This window comes from Eutrigla gurnardus (genome assembly GCF_963514095.1).
Source record: "Eutrigla gurnardus genome assembly, chromosome: 16".
Taxonomy (NCBI): domain Eukaryota; kingdom Metazoa; phylum Chordata; class Actinopteri; order Perciformes; family Triglidae; genus Eutrigla; species Eutrigla gurnardus.
Genome location: NC_139927.1, coordinates 5,635,586 through 5,656,602, shown reverse-complemented (window position 1 = coordinate 5,656,602; position 21,017 = coordinate 5,635,586). Strand labels below are relative to the sequence as shown.

The window sequence follows — 21,017 nt, the reverse complement described above, 5'->3', positions numbered from 1 at the left end:
TTTATACACATTGGAATACAAAAACATTATCTACAATAAATAATAAAACATAATATTGCACTAAAACAATACTAATGCATGAAAAAGTATTTAATTTATGATATTTTTATGCAACTAAATGCATTGCAAGGATCTGTAATGCCATGTTTATACACATTGAAATAAAAACATAGAATTTACAATCAATAATAAAACATTATATTGCACTAAAGTAATTCTAATACATGAAAAAGTATTTGATTTATGACATTTTTATGCAACTAAATGCTCAGCATCTCATCACAAACAACTTCCCTCTATGTTTGGTCAAACTGCGCCCCCCGGCGTCAGAAACCGAACACTACACACGATTGTGGTCACATGATTCCGCGTGTCACCTGACTATCCGCCTCCACCCTGTGTTGTCGTGTGTGTGTATAGTCTGAATCCCAGCTAGCACGAATGATTTGAAATGTCATATATTCTTGTGTTAACCGCAACGCAAGATATTTATTCCCGACACGTTGCTTCTGAATTCCAAGCGCACGCGGAGAGAGGAAGTACGCTCGTGCGCCGCTAACGGCTGCAAGTTATGTTAGCTAGCTAGCTAGCTGTTTAGCCATGTCGCCTTAGGATTGTTCGTTCGCCAGTGATTTTATATGTACAGACTTCATTCACAGGTCCTAAAATAAAGTGGAAGAGGACGAAAAAAAATACATTGAACCATGGCTTCTATTCTTGACGAGTACGAGGACTCGCAAAACACCAGGCACAGCGCGCAGCAGCACAGCCGCTTGTCAACGGCCAACATCGGGATAACGCATTCAGGTAGGTCGCCCTCCTCTCCGGAGATGCTCCATTCCGATTAGCTACGATGACGCTATCACGACATTATTGCTGTTTGAGCACACGGTTGAATATTGCAGTCCCGTTTGCCGACTCAGCTGTTTTACTGACATGACGCTGCACAACGTTTTTAGGCTTTGTGAATGTGAGACTCGAGGAAGAGAAGCCGATATTCAACAAGCAGAGGATCGATTTTACACCGCCCGAGAGGATAAACCACCTCGCAGTGTGCAACAATCAACTGTGCATGAGTCTGGGGAAGGACACGCTACTCAGGTGAATATAACACTATCACAAGCACTTTAACACAACGTTAATACGTGTTGGCTGTGATTCATTCATTATTCACTGTTAATACAACTGCTATAGGATGTTCATATTAATGTTTCATGTACTACCCTGCACAGGATCGACTTGGCCAAACCAGATCAGCCTAATCAGATTGAATTAGGAAGGAAAGATGACAGTAAAGTGCATAGACTCTTCCTGGATCCCACCGGTGAGGAAACAAACACACACACATTCAGATTCTCCTTTGAAAACATTGCCCAAAGGCCATAATTACTCATTTGGATATTGTTTATTTTTATGACACACCTCTGCTTTCTATAATATTGTAATATGCAGATTGCCTAATGCTTTTTAAATGTATATCTATAGCCATTGTGTATATAGTCTATTTTTTCAGGACTTATGAGATACGACAACATGGCAATATTTCGTGCCGAGAAATAAAAATGTCTATAAGACCGCAGCAACACCTTGAGCCTTCAAATCAAATGCTCCTCCATTATGTATAAGATTACTGTGGCAGGGCGATGACAGAAGCGGTAACCTCCTCCGTGTTTCCCGTCCGCAGGCTCCCATCTGCTGATCTGCCTGAGCACCAGTGAGTGTCTGTACCTCAACAGGAACACGCAGAAGGTGCGCAGTCTGTCCCGCTGGAGAGGCCACCTCATCGAAAGCGTGGGCTGGAACAAGCTGCTGGGCAACGAGACCAACACGGGACCCATCCTGGTCGGCAGCAGTCAAGGCATCATCTTCGAGGCCGAGATCTCTGCGACCGAGGGCAGCCTGTTCAACACCAATCCTGATCAGTACTTCAGACAGGTCGGAGCACGTGTGGTTCATCCGTGTTTATTATGTTTATTATTACAAAGAAATTTCAACTGTTACCAGAACAATATCTGAAAGTGGGCTTGCTTTAGGCTTTTTGAAGATGCTTCACCTCTAATCCAGGTGGTTTCTTCAGTTCTAACCGACTTGTGTTCCATGATTCTTGAACGACTGTGAACCTTCACAGATAATACTTTGTCATAACAATGTTTTGTGCATATTTTGTATCTGGGGGTAGTTTTAGCTTAAGCATACTACTAAGCAAAACCTGACCTACATATGTTATTTTATTCCTTGCTCTTGGAATGCAACTAACAGTAACGCGGTCTCTCCCTGAGACAGGTCCACTCCCTGGAGGAGGATGGGAGGCCTGCGCCAGTCTGCTGCCTGGAGGTGGAGCGGGGCCTGGAGAACAAGTACTTCATCATCGCCACCACCCGCAAGCGCCTGTTCCAGTTTGTGGGCAAGGTGGCCGAGGGCTCGGAGCAGCAAGGCTTCAGCTCCATCTTCAGCCAGAACCAAGACCTGCTGCCCAGCTTCCAGGAGTTCCCGGCCAACATGGGCTACAGCGAGATCACCTTCTACACCTCGAAGCTCCGGACCTCCCCCAAGGCGTTCGCCTGGATGATGGGTAACGGGGTTCTGTATGGTCAACTGGACTATGTCAGGCTTGATTCTCTGCTGAGTGACGTGCAGGTAAATGTCTTTTTAGTAGGTCTTGTTCTTCAGAAGCTTAAACTAATCTATTTATATGTTTAATATACTTATCCTCCATATGTTCTCCCTCCCATTGAACTAGGTATGGGAGTACACCCCTGACATCGACCTCAGTCTCAACAAGCCCATCTCCATTGTGCTGACGCAGTTCCACTTCCTGCTGCTGCTCCATGACCGAGTGAAGGCCATCTGCACGCTGAATGGACATGTGGTATACGAGGACGTGTTCCCAGATAAATTCGGCACCCTTAAGAAGATGATCAAGGACCCGGTCGGTGGGTTGGTGTGGATCTACACCGAGCGGGCGGTCTTCCGGTACCACATCCAGCGCGAGGCCAGGGATGTCTGGCAGATGTACATGAACATGACCAAGTTTGACCTGGCCAAGGAGTACTGCCGCGATCGCCCCGAGTGCATGGACATGGTGCTGGCCAAGGAGGCGGAGCACTGCTTCCAGAACAAGCGATACCTCGAGAGCGCCAAGTGCTACGCACTGACACAGAACTACTTTGAAGAGATAGCGCTCAAGTTCATCGAAGCTAAACAAGAGGAAGCCCTGAAGGAGTTCCTGCTGAAGAAACTGAACAATTTGAAACAGAGCGAGAGAACCCAGATCACCTTGCTGGTCACCTGGCTAGCGGAGCTCTACCTGAACCGGCTCGGCCAGCTGGAGAGCGACGGCAACAGCGTCATCTTCCAGGAGACCCGTGAGGAGTTTCGCCAATTCCTCAGCAGCTCCAAGCACAAGGAGTGCCTGTTCAACAACCGCAGCACCATCTACGACCTGCTGGCGAGCCACGGCAACGTGGACGACATGGTTTACTTCTCGGTCGTCATGCAGGACTATGAGAGGGTGATATCCCACTACTGCCAACACGACGACTACAGCGCCGCTCTGGATGTGCTCTCCAAGCACTGCGACCAAAAGCTTTTTTACAAGTTCTCGCCCGTCCTCATGCAGCACATTCCCAAAAAAGTGGTGGATGCGTGGATTCAGATGGGCAAGCGGCTGGACCCAAAGAAGCTCATCCCGGCTCTGATGAACTACAGCCAGATGGGCAGCACGCAGCAGATCAGCGAAACCATCCGCTACATGGAGTTCTGTGTGTACGAGCTGACGGTGACGGAGGAGGCCATCCATAACTACCTGCTGTCGCTTTACGCCAAGTATAAGCCGGACTCTCTGCTGTGGTATCTGGAGCAGGCCGGCACACACGCCTCAGAGATCCACTATGACTTGAAGTACGCCCTCAGGCTGTGTGCCGAAAATGGCTACCTCCAGGCCTGTGTCCTGGTTTATAGGATTATGGAACTGTACGAGGAGGCAGTGGATCTTGCTTTACAAGTACGTATTCCATGTTAATAACTACTATTCAGTTACGAAACATATCCAACACCATCCAGCCGTTATGGAATCTGTATTTGAATCTTCTTTCTTAAATGCGACTTATTTAAAAATGGATTTACCCTCCATAGGTAGATGTTGACTTGGCTAAGTCGTGTGCAGACCTGCCTGAAGATGACGAGGAGCTGAGGAAAAAGCTCTGGCTGAAGATCGCCCGGCACGTGGTGCAGGAGGAGAAGGATGTGAAAAAAGCCATGAACTGTCTGTCCAGCTGCAACCTGCTCAAGATCGAAGACATCCTGCCCTTCTTCCCAGACTTTGTCACCATCGACCACTTTAAGGTCTGTAATGCCGGGTTCACACTGGGCGCGGAAGCGTCGCGTAGCACTATGATTTTCGACGAGGAGTTTTGGCATCTGGTCTATTTCCTCCCTGTGATGCGAGCAAAGCTAGCAAGAAAGTACATTGATAGCCTCCTATTGTAGCAGTGTATTTAAAATATTTGAAGGATTTAATTCTGATGATTGATAATATATATGCACCTCACGCTTTTGACTTTCCACCCCTCTTATCACGTCATCATATTTCAAAATCGATCCACTGTATCCTTAAGTCACCGCTGTTTTTTTAATATTAAGTATTTATTTGATGGTTATATCTAAAGTGAGCTTGATGAGAACGAGATTAGCTCTACAGAAAATAGCAGAGGTATTGCTATTAGGTTATTGATATTGCACAAAAGTATTCCAAGTATTTATTTTTCTAGTTTTTAGTATTAATAAGAAATACACATAACCAATGATGGTGGAGGTAATCCTGGGCGACACCCACAATCCCCTATTGATACCATGTATTAAATACCATTTCAGTCATTAATTATTGATTCAAAATATACTCAGTGTATGGTTAACATGCAAATATAGCATGCTTCTTCAAATTAATGTCGTTTATCTTCTGTCCATTCTGGTTTCCCAGGAGGCCATCTGCAGCTCCCTGGAGGAGTACAACCAGCACATTGAGGAGCTGAAACAGGAAATGGAGGAGGCCACAGAGAGCGCCAAACGCATCAGAGAAGACATCCAGGAGATGAGGAACAAATATGGCGTCGTGGATTCCCAAGAAAAGTGTGCCGCTTGTGACTTCCCATTGCTCAACAGGCAGTTCTATCTGTTCCTATGTGGACACATGTTCCACTATGACTGCCTGTTCCAGGTGACTTCCATAAGGCTTTTTCAATGCACGCATAATGTTCTCTTAGAACTATCTTATTAAACAGTGTCATGTCTGAATCTTACTTCAAACGATACATTTTAAAGATGCCTTAACCTTGCATGTGGATATAATTTCTATGTGTCCCTTTTCCCCGTTTCCACCTTGCAGGAAGTAACCCCTCACCTCACGGCTTATAAGCAGAGCCGTCTGGAGGAGCTGCAGAAAAAGCTGTCCGCGACCACGCAATCCTCCAAGTCTCGCCACCGCCCGGCGCCAAAGGACGAGGGAGACACCGCGAGCCTGGGAAAGGGCAGCGCGTGCACGAGCCGCGAGCAGATAAAATCCGACATGGATGACATCATTGCGTCTGAGTGCGTGTACTGCGGCGAACTGATGATCAAGTCCATCGACAAGCCTTTCATCGATCCACAGAAATTTGAGGAGGAGAAATCCAGCTGGCTATGAGGCCCTCCTCTCACTGTGAAAAGACAGGACAGCAAACAATCTCATACGTCAGTGGAGCTGCTCCATCGGTAGCAGCGACACATTCAGTGGACGCAGACATGATCGCCTGTTAGTAGTGCCTACTGTTGAAAACTGTATCATCTCCAGCTGTTCTCTGCTCAAGTAGATGTCTATTGTTGGCAGTATTTGAAGCTGATCTTTGCACTTTGTATGGGAGCATCTAGTAAACGGTGGACGTCGTGATACAAGATGATGTGGTGATGAAACCTATTGCCAGGGCTGTAAAGTGCATACAATGTGCTTAACCCTTGATTATAATGACCGGCTAGAATCAGATATAACTGCACTATACATCTATTAATTACATTATGTCATGCACTAGTTTTGTCTATTGGAAACATAACCTGCTCTTGGGTAATATCTGTGCCTCCTTAGCTCAGTTCAACCACTCCACTCTGAAGCTTTGTGTTTTCGTCTTACAGCGAACGTGGGGCAGATCAGCACCCTGTTATTGCATAAATATTCCCTGTTTTGCAAATTTCAATTGTGGCACATTAAAGCTTGTCAGCACTGATGGACTGATTGTTCTGGCTGTTTAAATATAATAAATATTTAACAAATGATTTTAACTATTATCTGGACTGAGATAAATCTATACCCTTCATGACGGTTTTCTTGGGAGGGCATAAGCAGCTCCCTGGAGGAAAACAAAAACATCAGCACATCGGGGAGCTTAAATGGGACTTGGACCAAAACAATACTTAAGCAGCGTGTAAGTTATGGTTCAGTGTAAGCTGTGGTTAAGGAGATTTAAGTTTCTACTATGACGGCAAACATTGTTTTGATTCCTACCTCATGAACATTTTGTGTATCACATAATAAATACCCTTAGAAACAATGAATGTTCATACATTTACACATACATAAGTATACTTATAAAATTATACCATATATATATATATATATATATAAAAAAAAATGTTATATAAAATATATATATATATATATATATATTAGTATAACATTTTTTTTTACTGTGGGTATCCCAATCACCTCACCATACCTAAAACGGAGTTCCCGTCTGATGACGTCAGACGTAGCGCGGTAATCTTCGCAGTGAGCAGACGCTACTAATCAACATCGGAATTTAATCGATGCGCTTGTATTAGTTGTGCATATACGGCCGAAAACGACACACACGAGTGACGTGTACCTCGGGGAATTAGAGAAAGACACCCCTGGGATGTGTCGCCACAGTCGTGTCCTCTTGAGACGTCGACGAGCGAGCGTCCCTGTCTCTGGGATTGATTAAAATGCCTGCTCCTTTGCTGTACCCTCGCCATGGCGTCGTGTCTCTGCTCTCTCAGTAACAGAAAGTGGCCGCCTCTCTGCTGTTGCTGCCGACTCAAAGCTCACAGACTCGCTCGGCGCCTCAAACCGCCATTTTGGAGTCAGAGAACCGAGAGTCGGCAGCAGCGAAGAGAGAAACGAAAAGGGGGACACGGGGCCGAGGTGAGAGACTCCATGGTGGTTGTTATGGCGAAGGAGCAATGGGGGGAAGATGGCCGGGAGGGAGAAAGAATTAAAACATGGGGATCATTCGTTCACCAGGCAACCGAGTCCCCCCCTGCTCGTATCCGCAACAAGGGTAACGGGAGGCGCGGGCGGAGGGCCTTGCTGCCGCTGCATCGTGACTAGCCTGTTTAAGAATTGCCATTAAAACCCAATATCATCTTAATACATTGTTTAGGCAAGGGAGGTGGTGGCCTTAAAGAGACAGACCCGATTTGAATACTTCATATTAATGGTGTGAGAGGACGTCTGGGTCAAAACGAGCGTTTGATAAGCTAACGTTTATGATGGAAAAGCTACATTAGAGAAAGCGATAGCCAAGGAGGCAGTCGCAACAAAGACTACGTGTTAGGGAAATAACTACCGTCGCGAATTGATATTTTTTGTGTGGTTTACTTAAACCAGTTAGCTGTCAAAGTGTGTGTCAAGCTCCTTGACCCTTTACTATCAACGATCGGCGGCAATGCTGCTCGTACTCACACAGCGAGGCAGCTAACGGTCGTTAGCCCGCAAGCTACAACCCAGCGCACCAGCCAAGGTTAGCTAGCTAGCTAGCAAACCCCCTAAAGCTAATGCTAGCCCGGATTTGCTAGCTTAGCCAATCATAATGACGGCGCGGTAGAAAAAGATGCATATTATTTATAATAACAGCTCTCAGTTTTTCTTCATTAAAAAAAAACAAAAAAACATTTCCAAACTCTTGCTTTGCTTTAGTTGGCCTTTAGTTTCTTGTCACCCTCTCAATACACGAAGCAGCCAACTTTGCCTCAAAGTGAAGTGAATATGTAATGAGGGGTAATTACACACGGCACTGTCAAAACAATCACTTGCACACTCAAATTAAATCATAACTTAAACAATGGACACTTAACACATTATTTTGAAATTGGTGATATTAAAGTATTTAAATGTTTCCCTCTGACTGATGTGGAAATAGTAATGTTAACATTATGCAGCATAAACAAGAGGAAAATAACTCTTGAAGTCTGAAAAAAAAGGCTAGCTGATCCAGTTCCTTGCATTTTCTTCAGTTAAATATATATAAACATGATAGCAAATAATGTCAATTTGAATACATATTAGTGAATACTATTTTTTATATATATATATATTTCTAAACAAAATGTGTATTGCTTATAACATGAGTATTCTTATTGTCAATGTTGCAGAACAAAACATGAAACAGCATTAGCTCCCATTAAAAAAAAAAAAAAAACATTTTTATTGTCACATGGGTACAAGTGTGTGTGACTGAGCTTCTTCTTTTGTAGGGGATTTCCATCATTGTCTGATTATTAATCTTGGAATCAAGAACAATGGCATCACTTACTGAGAAGGTAGGTCCACTTTATATTTCTGTAGTTTGCTCAATGATCCGTCAGCTCAGCCTATTGGAGGAGAGCAGTGTGATATTTGGACTGAATGGCCATGTTGTGGCTGTGACAAAGACTGAGATGTAGGCAGTAGATTGACTGGTTTGGAACCAGCCTAGAAGGATATCTAGGTCTACATCTCAAGACTAGCTTGGAAAATATTGATTGGGGAAATGAAGGCCAACGCATCAGCTTATCAACCTCTCATAAACCATTTGTAAATCCTTTAAGCATCCAGTTCTTGCTATGGTTTAGGTGAATTAAACACAGCAGAACATTACCCATCCTGCTCAATCTAACTGTGAGCCATCTGCCTTTCCCTCTCGTTCCATCTCCTCTCTCCAGTAATAGTTTGGTGCCCTGCTGGGCAGAGCTGTCCGTGGTGCATGGCGTCAGGGCCGGGTGGCCGACTGGAGGCCGGGGCGTCGGGGAGCTCCGGCCTGGCCAAACCTCTCTACCTGCAGCGCTTGGAAAGATCCCTGAGGTTGGACAGTTTCCTGCGCCAGACTGCCGCCATCTTCAACGGAGACATAACCAGGTAGAGGCAAACTTTTTTTCATTTTCAGTAGATGATGCAGTTTAAAGTTGGCTCATGCTTGGTTCTGTGAAAACGCCATTTTTGTTGCAAGGTGAACTGCAGCTTAATGGCTTTAAAACAGTCTCCCATCCTATCTATATATAAATAAGCAGAATGCAATGAGTGGGCTTACAGCTGCATACTTCTCATGTTCTAGTGATGACAGTGATGACAGCGATGGCGCACTGGGGACAGGGCTATCCCTGGACTCCTCACTCACTCAGCATACAGCTCCAACGGTCAAGAGTGAGTCATGTGAGCAAGGGGACGGATTGTCGGAAGGAAAGCCCCTCAATGGGGTTCTGCTGCAGGGTAAAGGTAAGATACGTAGTGTTATATCTATGTTATTCACACGTTAATACACATGCACGGCCTCACTGGTGTAATATAACTGTTCATAGAAGATACAGTGAATGCACTTTAACTAACTTTTTTGTTCTCCCCCTATAAACTCCACAGAACAAAAGGCGGATAAAACAAGCCTCTACAATTTTTCCAAGCTGAAGAAGAACAGGAAATGGCTGAAGGTATAAAGACATAATCTCCATTGTGCTATTGATTTCTTGCATACATGACTAATATATTACACAAATATCAAACGGATTAATGGATGAACATTTCACTGCTATGTTGACCTCCTCTCCTATACATCATACATGTGTATATCCTGAATACCCTCCGTTTCCTTCAACCACGCATCTCCTCTGTCTCCTGCAGAGCATCCTGTTGAGCGACGACACCACAGACTCGGACACAGACTCGGACGACTCCGACTTCAGTTTGTCTCGGGAGGAGCTGCACGACATGCTGCGGTTACATCGCTACACCAGGCAGCACCAGAGCAAGTTCCACTCTGACCGGGAGGTACGGACGCACACACACACATCAACACAGAGCCTGGTCATGTTGAGAAGACCTCTAACATATTGTAATGTCACCTCTGTATTTTTTTTTTCCCACATATTTTTTTCCTGCAGCTTCATCAATATCAGTACTACAGCACTGGACTCCTCTCTACCCATGACCCCTTCTATGAGCAACAGCGCCACCTAACGGGCCCGAAGAAGAAGAAAATCAAAGATGAAAAAAAATTCAAAGGTTAAGACCAAACGAAATAAATCACTGGGATCTGTTGCAGTTGCGATTATGTCAGAGTCCCGAGTAAAAACAAGTTGTTATTGGAGTAGTGGACAAGTTTTCATTTTTGATAATTTATCTTATTTATTTATTTTTTTTAGCCAAACTGAAAAAGGTGAAGAAAAAGAAGAAACGGGGAGAGGGAGAGTTTCTGGATGATGGCCGTCCTTATGTCACCAAGACCTTTGCAAAGTTTTCCCATGATGCTCCGCTGCCCGTGGTCAAGAAGAAACATCTTACAATCGAGCAGCTGAATGCACGACGACGCAAGGTCTGGCTCACCATCGCTAAGAAGGAGATTCCCAAGGTTCGTCTGCACAACACTGACTGAAAAATGAATGCTCACAAATAATATTTAATATATATATATATATATTTAATTATCCTGTTATACCTATTTTGCAGTCTTTCAAGCAGAAGACCTCAGCTAAGAACTTAGTATTGACCAATGCAAGAAAGGTAAGTTAAGTCAAACAGACTTTTAAGCATAAATTGCAGATTAAATTCAACATTTAACCTCGGTTTGTTTGTCCCAGTTGGCTCATCAGTGCATGAGAGAGGTCCGCCGTGCAGCTATCCAGGCCCAGAAGAACTGCAAGGAGACGTTACCGCGGGCCCGCCGCCTCACCAAGGAGATGATGCTTTACTGGAAGAAGTACGACAAAGTGGAGAAGGAGCACCGGAAGAGGGCGGAGAAGGAGGCCCTGGAGCAACGTAAACTGGACGAAGAGATGAGAGAAGTAGGTGGAACTGACGTTGAAATGTTTACATCAATATCAGGTTATTTTAGATGGTAAAGATTACGTATTTCCAAGGATGAAGTGATTAGAATTTCGGTGCTCAAAGGTCATATATTAATTATGACAATTTCGCACAAATGTTTTAACCAATAACATGATGAAGTGTATGTAACTCCAGTTTTCCCTGCTTTTCTCTGTCTCTTGCAGGCCAAGCGTCAGCAGCGCAAACTGAACTTCCTCATCACCCAGACGGAGTTGTACGCTCATTTCATGGGGGGTAAAGCCAGCATGGGGGGTCCGGAGGGAGACGCGTCTCAGGAGGAGATCCTGAGAAAGCTGGAAGACACCGCAGCGCACAGACAGATTGACATCGGAGGAGGTGTCATGGTCAACATGGGACAGGAGGACTACGGTACGAACAGCACAGTCAATATCACTCTGTTAATGGAGTTAGGAACTGTTGACCAGTCACCAATTACAATCTACTGGTGACGAATGATGGTATTCTGCAATTGCTTTTCATCTTAATTAGAAAATCCATAATCATATAGTCTTCTATAATTCTTCTAGATGTTGGCGACATGCTCTTCTGTATGAGATTGATTGTATGCAATTTCAGATAGTGATTACTACAAGTCCCAGGCCCTGAGGAATGCCAAAGAAGCCTACCAGATTCATCAAGAGAAAGTAAGTTGATGCACGCACACACACACACACACACACACACACACACTACACTGTGCTAATCTCCAAATCTCGCCCCTGTAGACGCGGATGTTCGACGAGGAGGCGAAGGACAGCCGCAGTGCGTCGCTTCATGCAGCGGTCGGCCCCTCGTCAGGCTGCGGGTTTGGAGAGAGCTACAGCCTCGCCAACCCGTCCATCCACGCCGGGGAAGAGATCCCTCAGCCCACCATCTTCAACGGCAAACTCAAGGGTTACCAACTCAAGGGCATGAACTGGCTGGCCAACCTCTACGAACAGGTACTGATGCCTGTCTCTCACATCACACTCACTGTTTCCTTCAGGCCTTTTCAGTCGGCCTTGTGTTTGAAATATTACATTTATATGCTTGTTTTAGAAAAGAGCTCAATTCTAAAGTTTTTGCAAGGCTACACCTTATAATAAGCTGTCGGAATTATCTGCAGACATAATATATATTTTACAATGTCCCTTTTGTTGTGCATGGATGCTCAGTTCAATATTTCTGGATCAATTCAAACATCTTTTGAGAGTCGTTGCAGATTTTCTGGAGGGGGGGTTCATTCAAATGACTACGTATGATTATTCCTTGCTTATTGACACACGCTGAATGCTTTATTCTCTCTTCTCTTTCCTGCAGGGAATTAACGGGATCCTGGCAGATGAGATGGGACTGGGGAAGACAGTCCAGAGTATCGCCCTGCTGGCACACTTAGCAGAGGTGAGAGAAAGAGAGCACCAGGCCAAATATCTCTCTGCTATTGTTACTTGCAAACATCCAGCTTCTTTGTGCACCTGCATCCTTTTAGACATTCCCTTGTTTTTCTGGCTGGACGTTGCATTGAATGACACGCGTGACGTGCTTTATTGTGAGCAGCTCATTTGTCAGCTCTCACAACACCAAAAGGAGGAGAAAAAAAACAGTTGAATTTCGGGAAATCTGCACTTTAAAGTATTGAGCCATCACTGACAGGAAGATGCTTCCTGTTATCGGACGCTCACACATTACAAAGACCACCTGTTGTTTGGCAGCTGACGACATGTGCTCTTTTTTCCCCCTCGTTTCTACACAGAGAGACAACATCTGGGGTCCATTTCTGATCATCTCTCCGGCCTCCACGCTCAACAACTGGCACCAGGAGTTCACCCGCTTTGTGCCCAAATTCAAGGTGAGAATCCTTGGTTGCCGCCGAGTGAGCGCCGCCGGTGGAAACACCTGCAAAAAATACGTCCTTGTTCGAAAACTCTGTCCCAACATTTGAGAACATAACAAGGTTAAAGGACTCAAAGATGCAATCTACAACTATCCTTTAGGGGGCAGTGTTGTATCAGGATATTATTAACTACAAAATTCTGGCTGGCTGATTGCATTCTTGAATGTACACACACACACACCGAAATATGCATTCAACTCTTTGCTCTGCTCAACTTTGTCCGTTTTCACCGCAAGTTTGAAAATAAATCAATTCCACTCTGTTTTACTAATGAGGTGTGAAAAGAACCTATTACACAATTTGGAGATAAGCTTCCTGTACACTCAAAGCAAGACTGACTGCAAACAATGGCCTACCAGAGCACGCTGAGTGATGTAATGATGTGTAAATCTTTTCACATCACATTTTGCATCAACAACTCGCCGACTGAAGCCGTGATTCATACACGACGCTGCGGCTAAAAGTTTCGCCCGTCGCTCTGTTTTCATTGCATCGCTTTGTGTGAATGTTGGAATCCTTCAGTTTGAGGTCTTAGGAGTTTTGTTGACAGATTGGCTGTTTCCTCTCGTTTTAACTCGACTGATTCATCCGTCAGGTGTTGCCATACTGGGGGAATCCACACGATCGCAAGGTGATCCGCAAATTTTGGAGCCAGGTAAGGAACGAGGAGGAACACGGAACACACTTTTTTCTCCTTCTGCTTTTATCCCGTCTCTAACCGACGTACGTCTGTGTTTGAATAGAAGACCCTCTACACGCAAAATGCACCGTTCCATGTGGTGATCACAAGCTACCAGCTGGTGGTCCAGGACGTCAAGTACTTCCAGAGGGTCAAGTGGCAGTACATGGTCCTGGATGAGGCCCAGGCACTGAAGAGCAGCACGAGGTAAGACTTGGATTGATACAAATAGGTAGTTTCCCACAGCTGGAAGGTGCTGGAAAAGCATGGAAATACACCTTGAAATGCTTGGAAAGTGCTTGAATTTGACTCTGGAGAAGGTATCAACACGGTCTCCATGTAAAATACTTTAATCTCTAAACTGATGGGGGACTTCCTCTGTGTTAAAATGTGTTGATTTATCATATACATGATCATAATGGTGGTACTTTTTCAGAGTTTAAAGCCATCATATGGGCGTTTTTGCAGGTTCAGCCCACTCATTAGAATGGGGTCTAATATACATTTGTTATTATTATTATTATTTATTATTTATTTAAGTTTCCCAGAGTTTTATAGATTGTTAGCTGCATGTTTCCTTTTCCAAATTCAGCCACTAACGCACTTCCTTTCCAACTACACAAAACAAACGCAGTAATATATCATATACGCCAGTGAGTTTCAACCGCAGCTAACATGAGTTTTGAAATGTTTTTTGCTTTGAAAGTCTCAAAATGAGAAACGAACACTCGTAGACCAACGTAGTTCCACAGTTTGGGTCGTTGCTGTGGTAACGATGCCGTTTCAACTCTGCGGTTTCAGCGTTCGGTGGAAAATCCTTCTGCAGTTCCAGTGTCGAAACCGACTGCTGCTCACGGGGACGCCCATCCAGAATACCATGGCTGAGGTGAGTGTGTGTGTGTTTTAGTCTGTGTGTGTGTGTGTTAGTGTGTGCGTGTGAGTAAAACAGAAGCGCTGACGGCCGTGTGTCATTACTGTCTCTCAGCTGTGGGCCCTGCTGCACTTCATCATGCCCACGTTGTTCGATTCCCACGACGAGTTTAACGAGTGGTTCTCCAAGGACATCGAGAGCCACGCTGAAAACAAGTCTGCCATCGACGAGAGTGAGTACCAACTCAACGGCTCTGAGGAAAATAATGTTGTTGTTTTTTTTTTTTCCTCCCTTATTTTCCAGCTGACAACACATGGTATTTCTCAGCTCATTTGTACGGATATTCTATCATTTGTGTGCCAGCGTTGAACTTTTAATCTCTGCTCGGCGTGGCCTGTGATGTGTTCCTGTAACTAAACGGGATTTGTTTGCGTTTCAGACCAACTTTCCCGACTGCACATGATCCTGAAGCCTTTCATGCTGCGGCGAATCAAGAAGGATGTGGAGAACGAGCTCTCAGACAAGGTAGGGGAGCCGCCTTTCTTCTCTTCCCTTCGTTTGCTGACACAAGCGTCTTCTTCTTCTTCCTTTACAAATGAGAAAAACGGCTTTTCAGGTATTTGAGGGGAAGGTTTTTGACAAATGGTATCCACTAGAATGTGTTCAGGTTTTCCATGAAGGTTCTGGCATACGATGGGAGAAAATTATGTATTATATGATATTTTGTGAATATCACGTAGCCCAACTTCTTTCCTCCCCTGGCTGAGCCTGCACCCTCCCTCCATCCGTCTTGTGCACCCCGTTGACACGGAACGTGTTGTAATAAGCTCGTGAGCGATGCTTGTGCTGGCAGACCCTCATGACAGATGTTGGACTCGGGGTCTCCTGCTGTCACACGGGGAGCACACATGCTCGCTCAAACGCCGTGGGAGTCTCGCTGCACGGAGTCTGAAGAATGGCAGAGTTCACCCCCCCACCACCACCCTCCCCCACCCTCCACATCTGTCTTTTTTCGCTTTTCCTCGGCACCCACATGCACTCCTGCCAGCCCACTTTCTTTTTCTTCTCCACTTGTTGCTTTCTCTTGTTTTGTCAGCACACTGAAGCCAATACTAACTGGTGAAGTTCACTCATGGTTCACGGTTGAGTTTTTTTTTTTTTAACGGTTTGTTGACGCTCATCGAAGCGTGACCCCAGATGAAAACAGAGATTTAAATGCGCGTTTAAAGAATGCGAAAGTGAAAATAAAATACTGTGTTATAACATAGCAGTGATGCGGAATCATACGTGACAGCTTTTAATTTGTAAATCTATGTGGTCCAATGTCATTCACTGTTATTTCTATGTTCCTCTAACGATGCTGCTTTTCTTTACACACTTGTTCTACACTCCCTCTCCGCAGATTGAGATCCTGACCTACTGCCAGCTGACGTCCAGGCAGCGGTTGCTCTACCAGGCTCTGAGGAACAAGATCTCCATCGAGGATCTGCTGCAGTCCTCCATGGGCACGGCCCAGCAGTCCCACAGCACCACCTCCTCCCTCATGAACCTAGTCATGCAGTTCAGGAAGGTACGCGCCGTGGCCTGCCCTGCAAGAATAGATGAAAGCAAAGCTAGATGATTGCGGACATAAAGACTTGTGAGATGCATCAGTCACGATGATTGATGACCGTTAATAGCCCTGATGATTTGAGGATCATTTGAAGTGTCCTATCATCATCATATCAACAGTTTTTTTTATCAAAGCGTGTAATAACAGCTCCACGTTTTATGAGTGGAAATAAAATTCAAGATGTACAATTAAACGGTGAATTGACTCGGAACAAGCAGTAGCATGAGCGGTGCTGGTGCCTTTTCTTTTCTTCTTTTAGATATGCTAACTGTGTGTTTGTGTGTGTGTGTGTGTGTGTAGGTGTGTAACCATCCTGATTTGTTTGAGCGCCAGGAGACACGCTCTCCCTTCCACATGTCTCTAAAGCCCTACGTCATGTCTAAGTTCCTCTACCGACACAGCCTCCTCCACGCTAACAACCAGGCCAGGAACAAGTAAGCTCTTCCACACACACACGTATGCCCCGACATCCAATGAAAACAGGTCTATTCATATTTACACAAGCACTGTTTTGAATTTTAGGTTTATTAAATTACCATATAAAACACCGTTGAGTATTTTCTTGGCAAACAATCATCCCGATTATAGTGTTTAATACTCAAAAATGTTGTGGTCGAGACTGGAATCCGATAATCATCCCGAATTCAGTCTCCTTTCCTTTTTCTCACATTCGTTGGTGTAACTCTGTCCAACTCCACTTCCTCCTCAGATTACTTCAAGTGCTGCTGTCTCCCTTCTCTCCAAGTCACATCCAGCAGTCTCTATTTCACAGAAAAGGTGAGCATGCGTTAAGCTTTGAATCCAGACGGACACAAAGCTCTCCATTGAGTTTCAAACCTCAGTGTCACCTGTTTCTGTCATTCCTTCCTATTCTCCCTATTTATTTCCATATTTGTCCTTATGTATTTTCTTTGTTTTGTCCCATATTCTTCATAAAATTTTCTGTTTTTGTGCCGTCAAGGTGACGATAAAGGAAGCTGTTTCTCCTTCCTGCGCTTCATCGACGTGTCACCGACCGAGATGTCAAATCTCATGCTGCAAGGCACCTTAGTAAGGTGGGCTTTAACTTTCCATCTTCACGTCTGTTAAATCGTTAATAATGGCCGAATGTTATACGATAGTTACGGTGATAGCAGAATAGCATTTTTCCGACTTCCTGCTGTTTCCTTTTCGCAGATGGTTAGCCCTTTTTCTGTCCCTGAAAGCTGCGTATCGGCTCCACCATCGGCGCATGTTTGGCCTTGAAGAAGAGGGTCAGGAGGAAGCCGGGGACTCGCAGGGGCAGAGAGGGGGGTCGCAGCCCAGGAGTAAGTGTCTGTCTCGCCAGGACCTCATTCTGTGGCTGAACAGACCCACCAGTTTCCTGAACGCGCGCGCCAGTCCCGTCGTACAGGTGAGAAACCCACTCAGACTAAAATCCCTAAACCAGCCATCTGCAGTGCATGTGGGCGTGTGCCGGACAGTGAGACATGTGCTGCTGACGATGCTGAAATTTCTCCCGACAGCAGTCAGTGTTTGGCCACACAGCTTGCTCTCTGGCCCCGGCTTCCTCTCCCTCCTCGGGGATCCAGTGTGGAATCCAATCCCTCTGTAGCCCTGTGACCCAGCAACACTGTCCTGCCTCCCTCGATGTGTCTCCGGGGGGGGGGCGGCTGTATGTCTAGGAAAGTCACATTTTCAAGATTTAAAAAGATGGAAATCCCTTCTGTTTTTATGCTGTTTTAGTCTTGGTGGTGCATTAAGAACGCGGTTTAGCTGACTGCTGTTCTTTCAGGACGTCGGAGGCTATAATGCTGACAGGAAAGCTGGCTCCTGACAGTCCGAACAGAAGCTATGGAAGTGAAATGTTAGCTGTCATATGGCGCTGTATGGTCTGGAACGAGCGGTGCGTTGTTGGACTATTCTGGCAGTTCTATCCAGGGTTTATATGTGTTGGATGCTGCAGCTGAGAACCACGGGGTTACACTCGCATGGCCCCATATTTTGTATTGTTTGGCAATTTGGAAATCTCATTGTTGGTAGGGAGACCGAGACACCATGGTTAAATATACAGATCCCCTCCAGCAGCTGCAGCCCAGCGGACACACTGCAAGGTCGTTGGCAAAAAAAAATACGCAATTAATAAAAACACATCTCATCAAATCTCCTACCCAGTGGACACTCGCCCTATTGGCAGATGCGTATCGCGTTACCTTCCTCCACCGTTTTTCGAACTTGTTCGGGGTGGAAAACGCGGTCGGGGTAATTCCATCCTCCTCTTCCCCTCTTGGCTTCGCCACACCGAGCCGGGCAGCTGCCGAGCGGCTTAGGTTCCCCCCCGGAGCGGCTTAAGCAACGAAAGAGCAGGAAAAACAGAAAAAAAAGTTCAGATATGAGAAGAGAAAACTTACAGACACCTGGAGAGCCAATACGAGAACGCTGACCCCCCAGACTCCGACTTTAGCTTCTAGAAATGACTCACTCCCACAGTTTTACCTCTTTCAACTCCTCATTTTTCTTTTGAAGCGGCGTAGCCGGGACCCTCTGCCTCTCCTCGCTGCTTGGCTCACCTCCCTCTGACTGTGTACTTGACAGTGTGCTCCATATTGCCTTCAGCTTTCCTGCTGTTCCTGTTGATTGTGTGTCAGACTCTCCCTCTGAAAGGCATCTTTCAAAGCCGTTTTTATTTACATTTAGAATATATACCATACGTTCTTGCCGTCTATTCGTCATGCATCTTAAAACTGCAATGCATGACGGCTTTATATTTTCATTTATTCCTGAAAACTAATGTAAAATCCGAATGGCCTATTTTGGCCATGCATTGGCAGCATCTGCTGCAGTGAAGAATTATGAAACTCCACGAAGCGGAGAAATGAGTATGGTGGAGATGACCTGAGCCCAACTAGCGAGGATATCTTTTTATGATCTCTGCCAGTAGGTGGCACTGTGGATCCACCGTTTTTGTGGCGTCACACAGCACAGAAACGTATGCATAAGTCATATTTATATAAATAATAAATCTATTTAATTGAAATGTACGTCTTTCTCAAAACGTTCTGAGCCACAAAGATTACATGATCAGGCATGCCGTTTATCCTGTGACATGCGACATATTAAAATCATATAAGCTGCATAATCATAGATTTTGCATAATATTTTAAGCATTTAGCAGATATTTTATATAACATGTCAGGCATGGAGCCAATGAAACCTAAATACCCCGTCAAAGCAGTTTATTAAAAAACAAAAACATGAGCATTGCACTCTGTAGGCTCTGTACCTCTGTCTGTACACCTTCTTACTTTTGCAGCCTATTATTTTGTTGCCTATAATTTTCTTTAATAGCCCACTTTGGGGGATGAAATGACTAGCAATTTAATACACTTCTCCACTCAGATGTAAATGAAACAGGATTATCATATTTTTAGTATTAAAAAGTAGTAAAAAGTAATTTGTTTTTTTATGTCTTGTGTGTGTGTGTGTGTGTGTATTTCAGGACCTGGTGTTCACAGCCTTTAGACCCGGCATGATGGGACACACAGACGTGATGATCCACAGTCGAAACTCTTCCACCTCCAAGCTGCGGCCCTGCCAGCCCACACTGCCACCCAAGTTTCTGCTAGCTGCCACGCCCAGGGTATTCTTGTTTGTTTGTGTGTGTGTGTGTGTGTGTGTGTGTGTGTGAGTGTGTCTGTCTGTCTGTGTGTGTGTGTGTGTGTCTGTGTGTGTGTGTGTGTGTGTGTGTGTGTGTGTGTGTGTGTGTGTGTGTGTGTGTGTCTGTCTGTGTGTGTGAGTGTGTCTGTCTGTGTGTGTGTGTGTGTGTCTGTGTGTGTGTGTGTGTGTGTGTGTGTGTGTGCGCTGACCCGTGAAAGACGGACAAGCATTTGGGTGGTTGTGGAAAGGGAAGAGGGAAGCGTTGCCTTTTGTTGGATTTCAACAAAGAGCAACTCTTATCTGTGAAAAGAGTGTGTGTGTGTGTGTGTGTGTGTGTGTGTGTGTGTGTGTGTGTGTGTGTGTGTGTGTGTGTGTGTGTGTGTGTGTGTGTGTGTGTGTGTGTGTGTGTGTGTGTGTGTGTGAGGTGTGGGGGTGACCACTGTGGGTTTCAGCTGCATTTAAAACAAACAGAGCCTCTAAAAATGCCTTCTTGCTCAGGTTGTTCACCAGTGGTTAAGCTTCCTCTTGCCCCCCTCCTCCACACACACACACACACACACACACAAGACACACACACACACGCACACACACACAAGACACACACATAGTGTACATTTCTCAGCATTTTTTTAACGAATAGTTTTCAAATGTAGAAAAAGCCCAATCTTTCCCTTTGGTTTCCTAGGTGACAGCCGTTCCCATGGAGCATTACTGTGACGACCGCAGTGCAGAGTACGAGTGGCGGGTGACACGCAGCGGTGGGGGCGCAGTCTTCAAACAGTGTTTCCTCTACGGCTCCCCTGAACTTGCCTCCGACTGGCGCGTGAGGGCCAACGTCTTCCACCCACAATGCCCCGGGGGTGTGATGGCTCTGTACCCACGGCACGGATGGTCCTTCATCCGGATACCAGGTAAGGACTCTTGTGTGTTTGTGTGTTATGTTGTTGCTACACTGAACTTTATGTCTTAATTGGACATAACTAACTTGATGCTATGTAGCTAAAGGCTAACATGTCTGCTGGTCTAGAACAATTAGCAAATAGAGCAATGTGTGATAAAAATAGTGACTTCAGTGATAGTAAACCATAGTGACTACCTTCATTTCAATGATTTATCAAGTGGTGGATAGTCAGTTTTTCTGACTGAAGGGTGAAATATGGCCCCCTGTGGGAGAATCGACAAAGGTCATCCCAAGGTCAGGGGGTCAGAGTCGGGCACATCAGC

General features: G+C 45.2%; 3 protein-coding genes across 4 annotated transcripts in view; 2 read left to right on the top strand and 1 right to left on the bottom strand.

The window, feature by feature from the left end:
* The window catches only part of rhov (ras homolog family member V), a 142,498-nt gene that overhangs the window by 3,274 nt on the left and 118,207 nt on the right, over positions 1 to 21,017 (bottom strand). The window lies entirely within an intron of this gene.
* Positions 394 to 6,293, top strand: vps18 (VPS18 core subunit of CORVET and HOPS complexes). Its single transcript, XM_084030948.1, has 9 exons — positions 394 to 807; positions 960 to 1,101; positions 1,233 to 1,324; positions 1,685 to 1,935; positions 2,284 to 2,637; positions 2,741 to 4,003; positions 4,135 to 4,344; positions 4,979 to 5,215; positions 5,384 to 6,293. The coding sequence occupies exons 1-9, from the start codon at positions 705 to 707 to the stop codon at positions 5,678 to 5,680; spliced, it is 2,949 nt and encodes a 982-aa protein (XP_083887074.1). The 5' UTR covers positions 394 to 704; the 3' UTR covers positions 5,681 to 6,293.
* ino80 (INO80 complex ATPase subunit) overlaps positions 7,025 to 21,017 on the top strand; it is a 32,344-nt gene continuing 18,351 nt past the window's right edge. For both annotated transcript variants that reach the window (XM_084031175.1, XM_084031174.1), the window contains exons 1-27: positions 7,025 to 7,192; positions 8,524 to 8,589; positions 8,971 to 9,163; positions 9,360 to 9,520; positions 9,662 to 9,729; positions 9,920 to 10,066; positions 10,180 to 10,300; positions 10,441 to 10,646; positions 10,745 to 10,798; positions 10,876 to 11,079; positions 11,287 to 11,491; positions 11,699 to 11,766; positions 11,848 to 12,063; positions 12,422 to 12,502; positions 12,855 to 12,950; positions 13,591 to 13,650; positions 13,739 to 13,881; positions 14,476 to 14,560; positions 14,660 to 14,777; positions 14,985 to 15,070; positions 15,948 to 16,115; positions 16,458 to 16,591; positions 16,867 to 16,934; positions 17,119 to 17,212; positions 17,334 to 17,550; positions 19,636 to 19,776; positions 20,479 to 20,704. In XM_084031175.1, the coding sequence (XP_083887301.1) occupies positions 9,012 to 9,163; positions 9,360 to 9,520; positions 9,662 to 9,729; positions 9,920 to 10,066; positions 10,180 to 10,300; positions 10,441 to 10,646; positions 10,745 to 10,798; positions 10,876 to 11,079; positions 11,287 to 11,491; positions 11,699 to 11,766; positions 11,848 to 12,063; positions 12,422 to 12,502; positions 12,855 to 12,950; positions 13,591 to 13,650; positions 13,739 to 13,881; positions 14,476 to 14,560; positions 14,660 to 14,777; positions 14,985 to 15,070; positions 15,948 to 16,115; positions 16,458 to 16,591; positions 16,867 to 16,934; positions 17,119 to 17,212; positions 17,334 to 17,550; positions 19,636 to 19,776; positions 20,479 to 20,704 (3,319 nt within the window). In that variant the 5' untranslated portion in view covers positions 7,025 to 7,192; positions 8,524 to 8,589; positions 8,971 to 9,011. The remainder of the gene's footprint in view (positions 7,193 to 8,523; positions 8,590 to 8,970; positions 9,164 to 9,359; positions 9,521 to 9,661; positions 9,730 to 9,919; positions 10,067 to 10,179; positions 10,301 to 10,440; positions 10,647 to 10,744; positions 10,799 to 10,875; positions 11,080 to 11,286; positions 11,492 to 11,698; positions 11,767 to 11,847; positions 12,064 to 12,421; positions 12,503 to 12,854; positions 12,951 to 13,590; positions 13,651 to 13,738; positions 13,882 to 14,475; positions 14,561 to 14,659; positions 14,778 to 14,984; positions 15,071 to 15,947; positions 16,116 to 16,457; positions 16,592 to 16,866; positions 16,935 to 17,118; positions 17,213 to 17,333; positions 17,551 to 19,635; positions 19,777 to 20,478; positions 20,705 to 21,017) is intronic.

Excerpts from the sequence above, each read along its gene's own strand:
- vps18 (XM_084030948.1), top strand. The coding sequence starts at position 705 with ATGGCTTCTATTCTTGACGAGTACGAGGACTCGCAAAACACCAGGCAC. Across the intron at positions 808-959 it reads CATCGGGATAACGCATTCAG|GCTTTGTGAATGTGAGACTC; the intron begins GTAGGTCGCCCT and ends CAACGTTTTTAG. Across the intron at positions 2,638-2,740 it reads CTCTGCTGAGTGACGTGCAG|GTATGGGAGTACACCCCTGA; the intron begins GTAAATGTCTTT and ends CCATTGAACTAG.